Source organism: Hypomesus transpacificus, chromosome 15 (genome assembly GCF_021917145.1).
Source record: "Hypomesus transpacificus isolate Combined female chromosome 15, fHypTra1, whole genome shotgun sequence".
NCBI lineage: Eukaryota > Metazoa > Chordata > Actinopteri > Osmeriformes > Osmeridae > Hypomesus > Hypomesus transpacificus.
Genome location: NC_061074.1, coordinates 5,843,607 through 5,862,564, shown reverse-complemented (window position 1 = coordinate 5,862,564; position 18,958 = coordinate 5,843,607). Strand labels below are relative to the sequence as shown.

The 18,958-nt window shown below is 45.9% G+C and overlaps 1 protein-coding gene across 2 annotated transcripts; it reads right to left on the bottom strand.

The window, feature by feature from the left end:
• Positions 1–470: 470 nt before the first annotated feature.
• On the bottom strand, positions 471–18,822 carry mettl16 (methyltransferase 16, N6-methyladenosin). Of its 2 annotated transcripts, none has more exons than XM_047036308.1 (10): positions 18,703–18,822; positions 18,081–18,213; positions 10,933–11,120; positions 9,884–10,024; positions 9,642–9,757; positions 9,265–9,407; positions 6,868–6,937; positions 5,308–5,397; positions 1,527–1,700; positions 471–1,356 (listed from the first exon to the last, which is right to left on the bottom strand). In XM_047036308.1, the coding sequence occupies exons 2-10, from the start codon at positions 18,206–18,208 to the stop codon at positions 658–660; spliced, it is 1,749 nt and encodes a 582-aa protein (XP_046892264.1). In that variant the 5' UTR covers positions 18,209–18,213; positions 18,703–18,822; the 3' UTR covers positions 471–657. The 2 variants fall into 2 exon arrangements, with proteins under 2 accessions (XP_046892264.1, XP_046892263.1); XM_047036307.1 differs by having other exon boundaries at positions 18,081–18,210.
• Between the last annotated feature and the right edge of the window lie 136 nt (positions 18,823–18,958).

The window sequence follows — 18,958 nt, the reverse complement described above, 5'->3', positions numbered from 1 at the left end:
CAAGTCAAAGTCCTGGTGAGACCCAGGGGAAGCACGTGAGACCTCAGTTTTGCGTAATATAAGCTTGTGCACTGACTCACCACAAGCAAAAGCTCAACAAATAGTTGGTGTCCTGGGTTCACTTTTCCTGTTTTTCACCCCTCTGTGCAGGAAGTATGTCGGCTGCAACCCCATAATGGGGCACAACTAAATTGACACGACAGGAAATTGTGGGGCATCCTGCATATATTTAGTATTATTTGAGAAGGACAAAGCTCATTACTCATTAACCAGCATCAATCATGGAATATTTCAGTTAATTTGCATTGGTCTCTAATTTTAGCACTACGAGAGGCCATTCACAAATGCGAGGCTCCCTTCCATGAAATGAGGTGGTGCAATTCTACAAGTTCTGAAAGCATGTGACGCCCTCCAGTGGCTGATTGTAAAAACTGCCTTTTGGAAAACTCAATAAAGTGTACAGACCAATGTATGTACTAAAATACATTTATTACAAATAACTGATGATCAAAACAGTTAACTTTTATGCCTCATAACATAATGTGTTGCTTTGGCAAAGTTTCTGTAAATTACAATGAAATGATATGCAAAAATTGCCCAGGAACAGAACTAAATTTGGTTCAGAAATTGTCCACTCTCTCCTACCAAAAAAGTCCACTAGGGCTTGGCCACAATTCTATAGAGAGTGTTCTTCATGTAAGTACATAGCTGGTTCATCAGATCCTTAGTTTGCCCCTCCATCCAGTGCATCTCTACAGCAACATCATTTTCCTCTGTCTTAATATTTACCAGGCTCTTGAATAGAAAGTGTTGTAGTGTGGGGCTTATGGGCTGCCCTGATGGCACTACATCCTGTATGGCAGCTTCCCCTTCCGGTGCACTGGTAAGCTCTTCTAGTGGTGGGGTAAAGTGGACTTCCTTTTCTGGAAGCAGTGCTGACACTCGGTGTTTTGGCAGTGTTGTTGATATGGGGGACTCCATGTTGACATCCTGGCAATTTTCATCTTTAGGGACACTACTGGCTTCCTTTATCTGAGGTTCCTTTTCACTTTTCCCCTTCGAGTCACACCCATTCGCCCCCAGATGTACAGCCTGTTGTTTGTGGGTTGGAGCACCTGCAGGTTTGTCTGGATCTTCCTGGTTGTCCTTGCTGTGTGTGGAGGGCTGCTGGGTTTGTGAGTTCTGAGGTATGGTGAGTTTAGGGCTCGCTGCGGCTCCAGGGAGCGCTCGGGGGATTTCTCGGAGTTGGCGGTTCTGGTCACGACGTTTCTGGCGCCCGTGGATCCAGGTGTTCTCCACAGCGGTCAGAACCAGGCTCTGTTCATTCTTCGCACATGGGACCCTCTTGTGTTGGATCTGCAGGGACGCATGAGACATAACATGTAGTGTTTGTGTATTTGTGCATCCAGCAGGTCACTTTTTGGGGCAAATATTACATTTGACTGACTTTGATCTCATAGCAGTTCAAAATCACTTAATCATTTGTGTTTGTATGTTTCTTAGAGCGTACATGCATATGCACTTACCCGTAGGTCAGTAAGGATCTTCTCCACCCAGGCAGTGATGGTCTCTACTGTGCTGCTGGAGGTGCAGCCTATGGAGGATGCCTGAGCCTGGAACTCCTTGAGTGTGGGGTGGAGTACCAGGAAGGACAGGGGCTTACGAGCTTTCTCCAACCTACGCTTCTTACTCGGGGGAGACTGACCAGAAGAGGAAAGACAGAAGGACATCTTCAGACTATTGTAGCCAATGTGTCTTTAACCACTGTCTATATGTTTAGCTCAATCATACTGTCAAATGATAATCTTACCACAAATAATCTACCTCTATATATGAAGATGACCTAATCAGCGAAATTTGAGGTTGACATTAATACTGAGGAAGGTACAGTGACCACACCCATGACTCACAAGCACTCATTCTTAGGACTGCTGGATCAGTCAAAAGTACACTCATTCTTTGACTCCCATAGGTACAGTTTTGTACAGGTACTATACATTTAGTCATAGGTACTAACGGACTCTTGATTCTGACTAACGTAAGATTATTGTCTTGACACACACTAACACCATTCCAACATACTTCACATATAAAAAATAACAGATCGTTTCAGCTTCTTGGTGATGCACATGTAGGGTCACATGCACACCGGTACACACCTTGGATACACCCCTGCTGCCACATAAGTACACAATGAAGGGACTACAGCACAGCCATATCAAGAATCACAACAAATTAAACAAAACATTTATGTACAAAACCTTTTCATACATTTTCAGAACAAAAGTAACACAGCCATGCTAACTCGATGCTTGACTGAGTGGACAATTAGCTGGGATGTGTCACCCCGAGTCTCCATGGAAATCCCTTTGGGTGGCCATGGTTTGAAGGTGATGGAGTGAGCAAGAGAGCTGGCGTGAACAACAGATGGATGAGAGCAAGTCATCCAGAGAGAAAATGATATATGGAGTTAAAGGATTCCTAATGATGAATCTGTCCCCTTTAGGCCTCTTACCTCCCTTTGCTCCCATTATGGCTTCTATCCCTCCATATTTATCTCTCCTCTCCCTCCATAGCCCTTCTCCAGACATGTTCAGATGAATAATTGTGAGGATATCATTATGTTTATTATCAGAAATTAAAGGGAATAAAACACAACAAGACATAAGAACAATTCTATTGCAGTACTGAAACACACCACAAGAGAGAACCCCATCCATATCTTTTAACCTCCCCTGCTATGACATTGAGGCTGGCTGCCTCAATGCTGACACTGGTGTCATGCTGCTATGGCGGAGGTATTCTTCATCTCAGCATGTCCCCATACAATAACCCCTCCTGAATCATCTTCCCAAAAGTCACAGGGCAGCGACAGGCCTGTCCTTGCTCCAGAGTCAGTTGAAAAATACTTGGATAGTGGTGGGGACTGGTAGTCAAACACAGCAGACAATATGGCTAACTGACCAACAAATTAAACAATGAAGGACTCTAGTCTGTGACCTTCAGACGGACCTACCATCAGCTCTGGCTTTTCCACTGTGACAACGTCATTAGATGGTGGATGTAAACCATTAATGAAGCCTGTCATGTTTAATTCATGGACTCTTCCCACAGTGAAAGGGTGTTTATTAGAGTAGTGAATGACAGTGTAGAAAGCATCTAGTCTGGGAGGCCTTGTTAGAGCTGCTTCACGTATTACTTATTGTTTCCAAATGCTTCCCTCTCTGCTCTGTAAGCCCCCCAGCTCAAAGGAGATGGAGGGAAATCAATAAAATCCATCAAGGCAAACCTTTCTTTGTGTGCAAGCACACCCTTATATGGATACACACAGTTACAATAGCATTGAAGGAGACACATTCACAAACAAAGAGAGAACCGTATCCTGAATTCTCACTAATGCAAAAAACAAAACACAATGTATGTTACTCTTCTACACTTGGGCACACATACACACACACACACTCCAGTCTGATGTGTCTACAGCTTTAAGTCCACTCCTCCCCCGAGAATCATCTCTACTCCTCTTTCCCTCTCTTTCCATTATTTATCTGACTCACTGACACACACACACACACACACACACACACACACACACACACACACACACACACACACACACACACACACACACACACACACACACACACACACACACGGCAGGCTTTGGTGAAAGCCTTTCATGACCACACCTCACTTTTCTGGTCTGTCTGTTATGAGAACCCCTCTCCAGAAGCCTGCCCTCATTTTTGAAAACAAGGAGTCTGTGCTTAACCATCATACAGACTGGCTCTCCAGGTAAAGTGCCATTATTCAATTACCCATCTCTCTGTCTCTCTCTGACAAGCATATGCGTTCATAAGTGCACACACACAGAGACATGTGATGGCAATTTAACCTCTGTGGCTGACGTGTGGACCTCTCCTGACCATCCACTCCACCCCAGTCCTTCTGTTCCCCACCCTCTGGGCCCCCAAGCCTCAGACACTGGAGGTTGACCCCTGACCGCTCGCTGTTAATCCACCCTGGCAAACTGAGTGCCTGACACACCTTCTGCCATGGGCCTTCTTGAGTCACACAACGTCCACAGAGACCAACCCCAACAAGGCCAAGGGCCCAGTTACTCTGACCTGGTCTCAGGTAAAATCCCACATTGAGTCTCACTTCCTGGATAAGACATCAGTCAGCAGTAGTGTGATGTCATTGGTATTGATCAGGTCATCTTGGTGCAGTGTACTGCTGATGAAGGGGGAGGGTCAAAAGAAATGTCAAAAAGCTACTGTATGTAGTGTCACATAGATGTCTGCTCAAGCAATCCTTCAAGGGGTTAGGTCAAGTATACCCATGTGTGGACCACCAGCCATTCATGCATGCACCCACGACAGTACATGTCCATATGGACACAAACACATACTGTCGTGCAAGCACAAATGTGCAGTCAGTCATGCGTACAAACACATGCATGCAGACTTAAGCGTGGGAGCTCACACACACACACGGGCACACACACACACACAGGTGAACGAATCACTCAGTTCTCCTCCTTCCTCCTTTGCCTTGCAATGATGTAGAGCCAGGCTATGGGAAGGGGGGAGAAAAGAAGGTGGAAGAGGGTGGGGAGGGGGGCGCTGCAGAAATGTAGGCCAATCTTTCTGCTCAGCTGGCTTTATGTTGAAAGGGCAAGATAGACTACAGGAACTACAGGAACTCTGCAGAGACCAGGAACATCAAGTAACCCTCCCTGTTCTATACAGCGGGCGGCACTCACGCCATCCTTTTATTTTTGGTTTCCAGTTTTATAAATATAATTTCAAGCTTTATTGTCCCGTCTGCCACCTCTTCCTCATTCTGCCTGTTTGTCTAACCTCTTTCTCCATCCCAGGACTCTTGACGGAATGGCTTGAGCGCACCCTCGTGCCAAGGCAACTGTTGCCTAGATACAGCGAATTAAAGGGACGCAAACACCTCCCCAGAGGGCGTGTTAAGTGCGTCTAATGGAATGGGCTGGAAAAGAGGAGGAGGGGGTGGACCTTCACATGCATTATTGAGGAAGTGTCAGAGTTTAGGAACATTATGCAGCAGGTGGATTTAGTACCACAGCCCTGGTAGACTCAGGGTGCGGGTGTTAGAAAAGTGGAAAGGAGAGAAAAGGGAGAAGAGTAAGGGAGAACCGTAAGCTGAGGAGACCAAAGGCGGGGATCCGCAATTCTTTTCTTGTACTCTACTCCTCACCTCACTTTTTTAAAATGCAGAGTGGCACTTTGGTATATATTTCTGTCTATTCCACCCAGCCAGTGTGCGCCACCTTACCGGAACAGTTACGTCGTCATAGAAACTCCAGGCCAGTGCCCAGCGCATGGTTCTCCCCTGGCAGAACTCAGTCTGGGTCACCTTGGGCACCTGGGAATATGACAACAGACACAACAAACACAGTCAGACAAAACACACCAAAAACATAAAGACAAAAGAGTCTGATGTTTACGCAGGTCTGCAGTGACTGGACTGCTGAAAGGGATTCTGCAACCCGTGCTGCATTTCCCATTTGCAGGTGACAAGATGCACTGTTCCACAGGGGAGGAAAAGCACATTCACACACTTGGTGCTGGTGCTCCAGAGAGAACAGGCGTTAACAGACATGAAGAGCTGGTCAAGAAGATCAGTCTATGAGAGGATCCACTTCTCCTTTCACTCACACAGTCAAACCTTTTATTTTTTTTACAGAATCGTCACGAGGAGGATTTACACCAATGAGCGAAAGGTTAGGGTCACTGGATCAGAGTCAATGAGATATGGCCTTTTACAGATAGCTGACCTTGGCCCCTAAAAACACTCACCAAATGAAACGAGCGATGAGAGAGACCGGGGAAAACAGAAGGATGGTGTGTGTGAGCTGAATTTGCATGTTAATTAGGGTCTCTTATTACACACACACACACACACACACACAAAAGGTAACACCCCCTCTCCTGGATGTTTGCCATGGCTGCACTAACTCTGATGAGCAGAGACAGGCTTGTGACACCTCTGGAGGAGCGAGGCCTAGTCGGGTGGCAGGCAGGGGACTGCAGGCAGGGGACTGCAGGCAGGGGACTGCAGGCAGGGGACTGTAGGCAGGGGACTGTAGGCAGGGGACTGTAGGCAGGGGACTGCAGGCAGGGGACTGCAGGCAGGGGACTGCAGGCAGGGGACTGCAGGCAGGGGACTGTAGGCAGGGGACTGTAGGCAGGGGACTGCAGGCAGGGGACTGCAGGCAGGGGACTGCAGGCAGGGGACTGCAGGCAGGGGACTGCAGGCAGGGGACTGCAGGCAGGGGACTCGGGGTGATTGACAGGGATGAGCCCCCTGGGAACTGCTCAAATGAAAGTCTGCTGACATTCAAGCCCATTGAGTCGCTTGTTTACTGAGAAAAGTGACTGGCATAGGGCTGGAGGCCTGTAACAGTCAGTCAGCACTCATGTGCTAGGCTAATGCTAGACTAATATGAGTTGATGAACATTAGTGACACACCACCGTGCGTTTGTCATGCTCCACTAACGGAAATCAGCTCAATCAAGGGCAGTCTGTGACATTGCTTAGCCAACGTATTAGGACAAGAGGATTGATCCGTTATGGTTCATGGGATTTCCACTCCTCCCCCCACCCCTCATGATGTAAAAGGGGTCTCTGGAGGGGCGCAAAAGAGATGGGGGGAGGTGCTGGGTTTGGGAAACTCCATTATCTTTCCTTGCCCACAGGGCATGGGGCATGCAGACATGTCTGAGCTTGGATCCCTACATTTGTACGGATTGTACAGTATATTGATTTAAGGCGTTAGCATTTATTATACAAATGTGTGTGTGTGTTTCGTTGAAGGCTTCAGTGTGCACTCACGCCTTGTTTTCTCAGCTCCTCCTTCAAAGGTGTCAAGCTGCACTTTTTCCCCAGCATGCAGCTGTACCACCTGCAACAGAAATCATCTATTAGACAAGGAGAGAGTGGCCAGAGGCCTGGGTGCAGACCTCCTGGTAGACATCAAACACACCGTGGAAGGTACAGAGTCCGCAAACCAGGGGTCTTCGTCTAGCAGGATCCTTGACTGTAGGAAAAGGGGGCTGATTTTGTAGTTCTGAACAGTTTGAGCTTTTAATTAGAACATGAGAGGGAAAGAATAACTGCGTGTGTATGGGTCTCTGTGGTGAAGGACATTCTTTGAAGTTGCCCAGATCAATATCTTTCCTCTGCAATGAAGAGGCAATCCTTCCTTAATCAATAAATAACCCATAGAGCCTCAGACAGGGAAGTCTGAGACAAACATAGCAGAGAGACCATTTGGGAGTGAAATTGACCAATTTAGTTTAATCTTTGTCTGGCTGTGTTGCCTTCTTGTCAAGTACTTCACTGTCAGTTCAGTCGTAAAATATCCATTTATTTTTTAATATACTTTTGCAATGAGGAGACAAGCCCAGTGATCCCCAATCCCCAATTTAGACACAAAACCATTCTTGATATGTTTTCCTGGCATTAACAACCCACAATGCCAATAAAAATAATTTGGTGGGTAAGAACCTGACAAATCTAGCAGTTTCTGCAACCTAAGCAACAAAATGTGTGCCTTTATGCTAATTGACTTCTATTTCACAGTCAGAAATGTGATCGAGTCCTTAAATGCAGGAGGCACTGAGAGACAAAGGTAGAAGGGGTTGAGTGGGTGTGCAGGAGAGCAAGAGAGAAGCACACCTGGAGAAACGCCTCCAAGGTTAGGGGTGGGAGAGGGAAGGGCTTGCCTCGTGTGGGACCATCAAATATTAAACAGCTCTAATATCCACAGATGTTCCCCACTTTGTCAAGCATAGGGGGAGGGGGGCTGAAAACACCATGTTAACACACATGGCAGATTTACATCTTTCTTCCCCAAAAATCTTTCGCAAATGTCCCCTGAGGTCAGATCCACCCCAGCTCCTGCTGAATTCATGCATTTCTTTTCAATAAAATCCAAATACCCCCCAAAAGCACAAAAAACGATAATTACTACCTTATTCCTAGAGATAAGAATTATCATATCAATGATGGGGGAATTCTTAACAGGGTATACTGAATAGGGGGAATCATATCCTTTTCCTGGCTGCAATTTTGTGTGTGTGTATTGATCAGTAACAAGGCAGCCCGCCCCAGTCTGGCAGTTAATTACAGCTCAGTGTTGTTGGAGAGGATGAGAGTGTGCAGGGGGGTGGGGGTCTCTGAGGGCCAATCAGATGTGCTGGCTGTGTTTCCACGGACACCTGGCGGCTCTGGTCTCCCAGCATGCAGTGGAGAGACAGCCTGCTGCTGCTTCCTTGGCCCAAACACCACAAAGGAGAAATGCGAGGAGAGGAAGACCCAAGCATGCCTTCCCCAGGGCCAGCCGCTCATCATCCACACAGGTACAGCATCCACTCAACACAAGAGCACTAAGGTGTGAACACACAGACAAGAGCACTAAGGTGTGAACACACAGACAAAAGTAGATCCCTCAGAGGGATATGTTTGTCTTTCCACAGAAGCATGCACACACCAGTGCACACACCAGTGCACACACCAGTGCACACACCAGTGCACACACCAGTGCACACACACACACTCTCCTGTGTATCATTGCTTCATGTATAAAAAGCAAATGCAGAGACAGAGACATGCTTTCAAGTACAGCACTTTGTCTCTGCAGCAACATGACATTCAAACAGACACACACACAGACCCAGTGGTGGGGCCCAGGTGTGAAGTGTGTAATTAGCTCTAATAGTGCCTCTCTCTCCTTCCCCATATCTGATTCCTACTCCACTGCACCAGTGACATGATTTGTGGTGGGGGTGTGGTGGAGAGATCTGTGCCCCCCCGACCACACAGCTGCTCCCTGCGGGCGTCCAGATAATGCCTGGGGTGCCTGTTTACTCCCTATGCCAATTCATTAAACAAACTCTAGGCAACAGCTCCATCCTTGAACCTCCATCTGCCCTTGTGTCGCCCCTACTCCGGCTCCCCTAACTGGTTCTCTCATCCCCTTGTTAATGCACACGCCCAGCATTTGACATTTGATCCTTACACATGCCAACATTTTAAACACTATTTTCAACAAGATATATCCAATCGTCAGTCTGATAATATCCATTTGACTGATGGGGTAGTTGAGCGAGCGAGCGAGAGCAGAGAGCGAGCGAGAGAGATAGCGAGAGAGAGAGAGAGAGAGAGAGAGAGAGAGAGAGAGAGAGAGAGAGAGAGAGAGCAAGCAAGATACCATTTTGGGCCTCTCACCGCAGGCGTGTCTTGAGCTGCAGACTGTCATGGATGATCCTCTTCACAAACTCTAGCTCCCCGCCCTCTGCCATGATCTCTGTCACCCCTCCAGTGTTTATGGAGCTGGGGGGAGGCCGCCGGGAGTTCCTCGAGTTCTCCCCCTGGAGAGCAGGGGAGGGAGGAGGAGGTGGTGGGTGGGAAAAGAAGCAGACAGATTACTTATTACCATTCCTAAAACATCCATCTGATTTTGTTGTGTCTGGCTTGCTCGCGTTTAACATAAAATATATAAAAATAAGAGCATTGTACCCTTTTGATTCTAGACATTTTCAGGTGTAAATGTGTGCCAGAAAGTACCAGCCAGTCAGTCTATAATGAGCTGGAGGGAGCTTTACCTTGGCTTCTAGCTGGTTGGCGAAGAAGGGAGGGTTGCACATACAGAAGTCGTACACAATGGCGGTTTCTTCCTTCAGGGCATCCATTAGCAAAGTCTTCTGGGGAACCTTGACAACTGGCACAGCAGACAGGAGACAGGTCAGTGTCTGACAAGACTGAGTAGAAGTACTTTAGGTCAGAAGTTGTAAGAAGCGGACGCGTCAGGGAACCCATCTGGGTTAGGGTCGCTGAGGGGCCACACCTTTGATGAGGTCAGACAGGTTGTTCTGCTCTACGTTCTTGGTGGCAAAGTCAAAGCAGATGTCGTCCACCTCTGTAGCCAGGAAGTACCAGCCATTCATAGAGGCTCCCAGTAGGGGGTAGATACAGGAAGCACCAGTGCCTGGGGAAATAAGAAAACATGACATTCCCTTTATAGAGAGTGTGAAAGAGAGACAGAGAAACACAAGAAAGTTTGATAGTGAGACATGGGCATCTTTCTGGAACAATATTGAAGGGTGGCTAGTATATGGGTCTGTGTGTGTGTGTGTGCGTAAGTGAATATTTAATGCACTCTGACTGTGCTCTCTTATTACCAATGATGGATTAATAAGAGACTATTCCAGCTGCCATTATCAAATGATCCAACCCTCACAGAGCCCAGGGCTCCCAGTAGACAGCCTCTGTGCGTCCCTTGGGGGGTGAGATGGCATCCGTCGGGTCAAGAATACCCCCAAAGGACATCCATCAGTTAAGTGACAGTTCCAATATGATTACATAATGGCCCAGGGTCACCCATCAGTGACCTGTGCCTCTGAGGAAATGCACCAAAGAGACACAAAAGCATGCAAAAAAGTAGTGCTCTCCGCTGATGGATAGACCAGAAAACCAGTTGTGGCATGTAGATGGGGGATTTAGTGAGCTCGAAGTCCTGAGGAAATGGGTGAGCACACGTTTGGGGACCTGCAGATGCCAAAAGCAAGCCACTCTGAGCCAGTGTAGGCTCACTGGCAGCCAGCTGCTCTGAGGCTGCGGGCTAAACCTCCCTGGCAGGGAATCGGGGGGAAAATAAGATTAACTCAGGATTACGTTGGGAGGAATCCCCTTTGAGCAAACAAACATGATCAGGCATTAGTTGCCTCTTACACCCATCATTGACGTTTGAACGTGTTTTTTTGTGGTACATTGATCAAAAAGGATAGCTGTAATTAAAGCGCTACAGATGCTCTATCTATAATGTAGATGAGAAATCACAAGGTCTGTGAACGAGTCCCTAACGAGGACAGGGAAGGAGGCAGCTTCATAGTTTACCTATGTCGATGCCCTTGCGGGGTTTGCCCTGACCCCCAATCAGGTCCTCCACCCAGTGGATGTAGTTGAGGCGCAGGGGCACAGTGGGAATGAGGCGCTCTAGTGGGATCTCAATGGTCAGACCAAAGTCCTCTTTCAGCAGGGTACAGGTCAGTGCCCGCACTGCTTCTGGCTCCTTGAAGTTCAGCCTGCAGACAAGGAACACCAGACAAGGTTGAAGACGACTTTCATCTTATCCAACAAAATTGGTTTTCAAATAAAGTACAATGCCACATATTGAGGAACTGTAGCATGGCCTTTCAGACAAGTACAGCCATACACATGGAACCCAAATCATTTTCTACCAGAAAAGGAGGACTCCAACAGCATTGTCCTGTTTGTCTTCCACAAATGCAGCAGTTACTCTCAGATTCTAAATAAGCAGGCCATCATTTTACACTTTCATGCTAATGACACAGAAGTCCACATATTCTTTCAAACAATAGCCCCGCCCCCTCAGTCCTGGTAAAAGCCCCATGTCCCCACCACCTGCCCACTCTTTACATCTTGCATCATTTCAACTGTCTGGAACATCCGTTTGGGTTGGAGAGACCAAGAGTGTAGGCGAGATAGGTATAATTAAACCGTCTCCACACACATTCACACCTCCCCAGATGTAATTAGACACTTCCTGGTGATGGGCGCGTCTGGCACCTCCAATGCAGGGTTTGGTGCATACCTGATCTGTTATAACAAAGACTTGTAGATAAAGAGGATGACTCTGTACATTTACATTTTATTTATTTATTTAGCAGTTTTTATCCAAATCGTCAAACAAATAGCATTTAGAAACTAAAGCCGAAGATCAATGATCAGAAGTGCAGTATTTTGAAGTAGAAGTAGAGTATTTTGCTGGTGAGAGTTAAGGAACGGTCTGTATACTAGCCACGCTGCAAAGCAACCAAATCTCAGCTACAGTTTTCTTTTGACAGGTCAGGTTCACTAGGAAAAGATTGCCTTTAGAATGGTTTACTGAGGCAATCACCATTGCTGCCCCAAAACTCTAGTCCCAAAAGTAACAATTCTACTAAGATGATGATATTCCTTTGGCCAGGTGTGAATAGATAGTGTTTTTACTTGCAGAGTATTGCATCAATCTACCAACGGTATCTACAATGGATGACTAAATCAGGTTCATTTTCCAGCTAAACCTACTACTGAGTCTGACACTGGTGTGACCTTCAGTGTAGCTGCGACGGGACACTAGCTGGTTTCAAAGAAAGAGCAAACTAAAGCGGATGTAGCCTGAACTGAAACTGCTTGGTAACAAGCTAACGAGGGGCAAGGAGGCACATGCTGATTAGTGTCAGCATAGGAGGGCAGTCGATGACTTGACCTACATGGCAGGGCGACTCCTTCATGTTCCTCTCTCTTCGCCTATCTGAAACCTTTCTTGTATTAACGCTCTTCACCTCATAGTCTCCAGTAGTCTGATGATCAATATGCAGAGAGTGAGGCCTTTAGCCTGCTAGCCCAAGCCTCTATTTTTAGCCTGATGAGTGAGAGTGTGTCTCTGTGTGCGTGCGTGTGTGTGTGTGTGTGTCTTTGTGTGCGTAATGCAGAGCGCTTATTCCCTTCCCATAAGCAGAGCTGCGTCAGGTCTCCATGGCAACTACACCTTCTGAACAGACGAGCAGAGCACGCAAATCCAGCCACGCTGGAGCAATGGCCGATTCTGCAGACGCGGAATGCGTGAGCGTGCCCGAAACGGCACGTTGGGTGGTGCGTATGCATCGCAGTTAGGGCGTCACACAGCGGCCAACAGTGTGGGATTAAACAACAAACCAGTAGTGAGAATCAAGACATAACCAAGACAATTACAGATGTAGTGAGGTCACTAATGACGTCGGTTAATATCCAGATCCTCTGTAAAGAGAAGAGGGAGGTGATGGTTGGAGGCATGGAGGGCAAGGAAGAGGTACCAGGCAGTGCGATGGTGGAGACATGCTGACAGTTAATCTCCCTACAGCAGAGCCAGGTTGGTAGGAGGAGATGGGCTGTGAGTAGGACTATCACTTAATACACAGGGAGCCCCATCTCTCTACAGACCCCAAACTAGGCAGAGGGGCACACTCAGCAATTTCTCTATGCTGCAGGAAAGTAAGCGAGCTTAAAAAAAATACACAAAAAAATGCAAGAGGGGGGGAGGGTGCCTATCAGCACAAGAAAAGAAAGCGCCAGAGAGGTGACATGGTTCTGAAGACTAGGTGAGAGATGAAGAGGTGTGGGTTTACTGCAGCGCTCAATTTGCTGAGCACCAGAGGAGCACTACTACCAGCTCAGTCACAGTTAGATGAACGCCACCGCCCACACACGAGGAGAATGCAGGCACGAGGGATCTGCAGAACCGAGGGCTCTGCCTGCTGAAAGAGATGGGAGACGACAGCAGAACACACATTCTGTTCCCCACTCACACCCACCTTAGCAAAGTCGTTCATCAGCAGACACGCTACACAGCAGGTCTGGAGAGGTGACCTTCAGGGCAAACTCATTTCATTCTGAATGCGTAGGAATATAAATGGTTCTGATTGGCTCCAACTCTTCTCCCACGTTGGGTCGTTCCACACACTGAACAGAGTAAGTCTTGATTGTTCAGTGTAACCATAAGAGCTCTCCTTTAAACAAAGCAGGTACTTCTACATGGTGAGGAGATGACACAGGCAGTCGTTCCCAGTCTAGTTCCACTGCATAGTTCTAGGTTAAATGGCAGGGATAAAAGCTGAGGCAACTACAAGCTTAGTGTGTGTGTGTTTACAGAGGTATTAAGACATGTTAATTCTACAAATTGTCTTGGGTCAAATGTAGCCTAATCAGTTGTGTGATTGTACTGAAAACTGGCTTGGTAAGAGACTTCCTCCTTTTTCTAAAAACTGTAGGATGAGAGTTCTTGCTTTTGAAAAAAAGAAGGAAAAGTTGGGCAACTACAAAAACTCAAAGTTGGTAAAGAGATTCTCTCTCAATCAGTGTCCACACAAAAATCTCATCAATCTCATCTGTAAATGACGCATGCAATCAGAGAGACTCCAGTAATCAACCGATGGTAACAAAAAATCTAGAGTTTGCTGCTAATCACAAGACCTGTCAAATTTTCAAAAACAACCCCTCACTTGCTAACCTATAAAAACAGATGGAAATCCGATGTGCCTGACAGGAAGGAGGCCTGACTGCCCGGCCTGGTCTTCCAGTCTGAAGCTTAGAGCTGTTCCACCTGCTATCCACACACTTCATTCACATTTGCAAGTCAACGCTAGAAAATTGTAGACAATAGGTGGCCTTCACACGACTGGCCTTCACACGACTCAAGATGTGTCCTCTTCTCACACCCATCATCTAATATCTATGTGTAAATAATGCATCACACTGGTATTCCACAGTGGGAAATGAACAACCTATTAATTAAGGGGAGAAACCCTCCCTAGACTGCACCAAAAAATGACTACCAAATGAAATGTCCTCCAGAACGTTGAATTGTTAATGCCCCCCACCACTGTGGCACAGATCGCCAGACAGTCATGATGGAACGAAGGAGCCATCCTATCATGCTTCCTAATTCCATCTCTCTATCTCTGTGTTTGACATCTTAGCCCCACAAGTATACTTCCTTAAAGTATGGTTCCAACTCCATTCCTTTTATTAATCCAGTTTATATCTATACTGTCAATTCAAGAATTCCCTCTCCATTAAGTTCTCACTCAGCACCCTCAAAAACTCCATCAGTCTCATCCACAGACAGCAAATGAGTATGATTTATCTCCCGTGGATTGAGTCTCTCCCCAAGATTACTCTGATCCACCAAATGTCTGCTTAAATTCCACATTTGCCAGATTAATTCACCAGACATATAAAACTGTGTTAATCTACAACTGCTTCCCGTAAGGCAAAGAGGTCTGCCTCACAGGGGGGGGGGGGGGGGGGGGGGGGGGGGGGGGGGGGGGGGGGGGGGGGGGGGGTGAGCACCAAGATTAGTGGGAGGCTAATCTTGTAGTTCTATTGAAATTTTAAAATGAATACTGTCCACAGTTTGAAAGCTGCAAATGGAGTCTTGTGATTCAAACGGACTACTGAACTTCAGGCATTAAATATGAATAGTTGGTTTGTAACTGGAGCATATAATGTTTTTTAAATGGTGGTGAAAAAAAAAGTCTGTATGCTTTCTTCACATATCCAGATTTTATGTTACTGTTTCAGATCAAGGTATCAAAGTTTCACCTTGTGACACTTGTCAGACGGAACGTCCGCATTGGTATACCAGCCTTAGCAGGTCCACAACTGAGGCCTGTTTGTCACTTCCCCGTCTGTTTTGGTCTGTCGGTGAGTCTCAGGGCCCTTTTGTAATTGAGGCTCTGTAATGAACACCTGCTACGGATTGACAACAAGTGTTCATGCACCTAGTTCTGTCTCATCACTACAGCGTTCGCTAGACACCAAATGCTGACATGAACACATCCACAAGTAGAAAACCAACCATGAGGTGTCAACACAATCTCGCTCAGTAGGGGTTCATTACATTTTCACATACCTCGGCTGATAACTAGCATAAATATGCTGAATTCATAGGCCTTGATGTTTGTTTGCCAATATTAGTTTCAGACCGACAGGTACACACACAGAAAATACAGCAGCTATTTTCAATTAGCTTAAGGAAGGCTCATCCAAATAGAATCTAGCATCCTAATTGGTCAGAAGAGCTGATCTGTACCAGCACTGTCTTGAGCCCATCATTAGCAGGAATCAAAGGGAGAGTCCAGCTACAGGACACGTTTCATCCTGCACCTTCAAACAGAGTCCAAACAGCCAGAAGGACAAAGGAAGAGAGTGAAGAGAAAGAGAGCGAGCGAGCGTGCATGAGAGAGAGAGAGAGAGAGAGAGAGAGAGAGAGAGAGTGAGAGAGAAACGGACGACAAATTTAAAAAGGCACAGAAGGGAAAATAATAGGGTGGGGGTGAAATATGCAATAAGTGAGAGAGAGAGAGCTGCCTCATCGCATCTTGTCAGCTCTCCTACCTCAGCACCAGGTGTAGTGATGACCGTGCAATCAACGTGATCCCCCTCCCCCCAGGCCTCCCTCTCCCTTGTCCTCCTGCCTGGTCTCCCTCATCACTCTACCAGATTATTAAGATATAATGTTTGACTTCAACCAGCAAGACTGAACTATAGTGACTTGAATGGGAAATAAAAGGAAGTCAACATATTATTTAACGTCAAAGTCACAAATGCATTAAGTAAAAATGCTCATACTTCATATTGTGTATCGATCAACATCTCCAAAACAGCACAAATAATAGCTCAAGCTAACAATGTATATAACTGGACTTACAATCACATGATCTCGCTTTTCAGTTCACTGTGAAATAAACCGCTTGCAACCCTTTCTTGTGGAGAGATATCTTGACAGCAGAGATGTGATCTAAAAAGACTCCCCCTCAGTCTACCCTCCCCTTCCCCCCTACTTCTCACTGCATATTTCATACCTCTGTGTCCCAATTACCGACAGAGCCTGTCCAGTGGCTAAGGGAAAGCCACCCCCACACCCCCCAAGATGCCATTGTGCTGCTCCCTTAGATTCTCACTCTACCCATCACATACAGGTCGGAGGTGGATCTGCCAGGGAGCGAGAAGTAGAGATAGACAGAGAGAAGGGGGGAACTGAGAAAATATAGAAAGAAGGAGATGAGGGGAAAGGAAGAGAGAGCATGACAGCATGGACGGGACCTCTTGCCTCTGTCGTTTATTATATGCATAATGAGCAGTCCCCGGACTTATGACAAGATACTACAGTAAGATGTTTTATAGGAGTGTATTTTTGCCTGAGAGGGTTTGTTTGTTTTGGATTGGCGTGCATGCTTGCGGGTATTAGGATGGGATGTGCACCCAGTCTACATTCTATTGTTGAGATTTTGAAAAAGGGTTACTTTGATATAGGTTATACAATAAAGCCTTTGTGTCTTCTTGACGTATACACACGCTCACAAGGAAGAAAACAACAACACAATGTGATGGATAGATACACCCTCCGACAGAATGTTAATCACGCCGCATGGAAAACACACTCCTCATGGCTCATCTCAAATGAATTGTTAGCTCCATTCCAAGTCATATGTCATGGTATAGTTCAGCATGTGGCTTCTCAAAGAACACTTTGAAGACGTATGGAAAGAACTCATTTAACCTTGATGACAAATGGCACATAAAAGACAGGGTAAAGCCTGAAGCTACAGGCTTGAAGACCATCACCAAAGGGTTCTCAGCATGAAAGTATAGAGGACAACAGCAAACAAATGCATTAGAATTGATGCACTGACAGCTTTATCACTCCCACCACATGCACCAAAGTATATGAGCTCAAATGTCCAACTGTAGCTATGTGGAGCTTAACTTGAAACATCAAAACCCATTGACACTGTATGACTATGTTTAGCTTGTGTTCTGCTCCTCTCTCCTACCAACCGTCTCTGGAGAAGGGGATCCCTCTCTGAATTGCTCCTCCCAAGGTTTCTTCCATTTTTTCTCCCATTGGGAGTTTTTCTGGGAGTTTTTCCTTGTCTTCCTTGAGGGTTTAGGTTGGTTGAGGGGCAGTTCTATGGGCGTATGTGAAGCCCTCTGTGACATGCTTGCGTGTAAAAAGGGCTATACAAATAAATTTGATTTGATTTAATAAATTGGGCATAGTCCAGATATTAACAAGACATAAAGTGAACTATCCACAAGCATACTGAATTACACAACTCTACTATCAGCCATTGATTCATACTGGTAGAGGTGTTGAGGCATAGATCCCCCAGATACTGAATTGATCGCTCTCTTCCCAGATAGAAATTGAGACAGACCACACAGGCTCAAAGAAGGTAATCAAACAGAATGTTTGATGCCTCTTGGAGACCCTCCTGCTGTGTGCTTAGATGACAAGTGACAAAGTAAAAGAGTGTGCACAACAAACAAAGTGACACTCAACTACATAAAAAGGAAAACTAATAATGTAAGTAATATGATAAGTACATCTGGACAGTATGACTATAGGCTGAACATTTTGTGGCTAGGCAGCTATATGATAAAACATTATGCCTGAATTATATTGTTCATTTACAAAACACAAATCTGTCTGTACTCACATTGCTCGGCCAGCGAGACTGGTGTGCACATATTTCTGAAAGTCTGGATACTTGGAGGCCAGGTATGCAAAATCCGGGGGTTTATCTTTGTAGCGGTTTCGTGGGTGCATGGACTTATTTAGTGCCATCTCTGCTGCACAGTTAGGAAACAGGTCAGTGTATAAGAATCCGACAAAGTTTGATTGCCAAGTACGTTTTTAAATGCAAGTAATTTGTTTTGGTCTGATGGTGCATAACAATAAACATATACTGACATGAACATAGGATGTGAGTAGTTGTGTTAGATGTCCAGCTGCACATTATTCACAATTTAAATGGTATGATTACCCTAAAAAGAATAACTTTCAGGGTTGTAACTCGTGCCCTTCGAGCATGTGTGTGCACTGTACATGTGTTTAGCAAGCTACTTAGTTGGCAAGCTTACGTTGTGCTATTACAAATGCCCGGACAGAGGTAGAATTGTGCGAGAAAAAAAAACTTACTGATGACAGGTAACATTTATCTAGACATGAATGCAATCAAAACAAGCATAACTTTACAGTTCAGCATAGCTTACTGTACATGCTGCTACGACTGTTTAATGTTTTTTCTGAGGTACTGTTGGATAATCATGTTTGCATACCTTTATGGCAGTTGTAGTCACACTAAGTCTAGTAGTACTTGCGAGATATTACACTTTAATGACCACAATCGAGTTACTCTTCTGTTCAACGCACGTTGTTTCGACGTTGCAAAAGCTTCCGGATTGATCACTACTCTGCGCCAAACTAGTGACGTCAACATTGAGCGCAGTGGCCTGTAACCTTTTTAAAACAATACATCGTGGAAATTCTGCAACTTTCTTAAAAAATAAGTAGGCTACACAGTAATGGGCAATT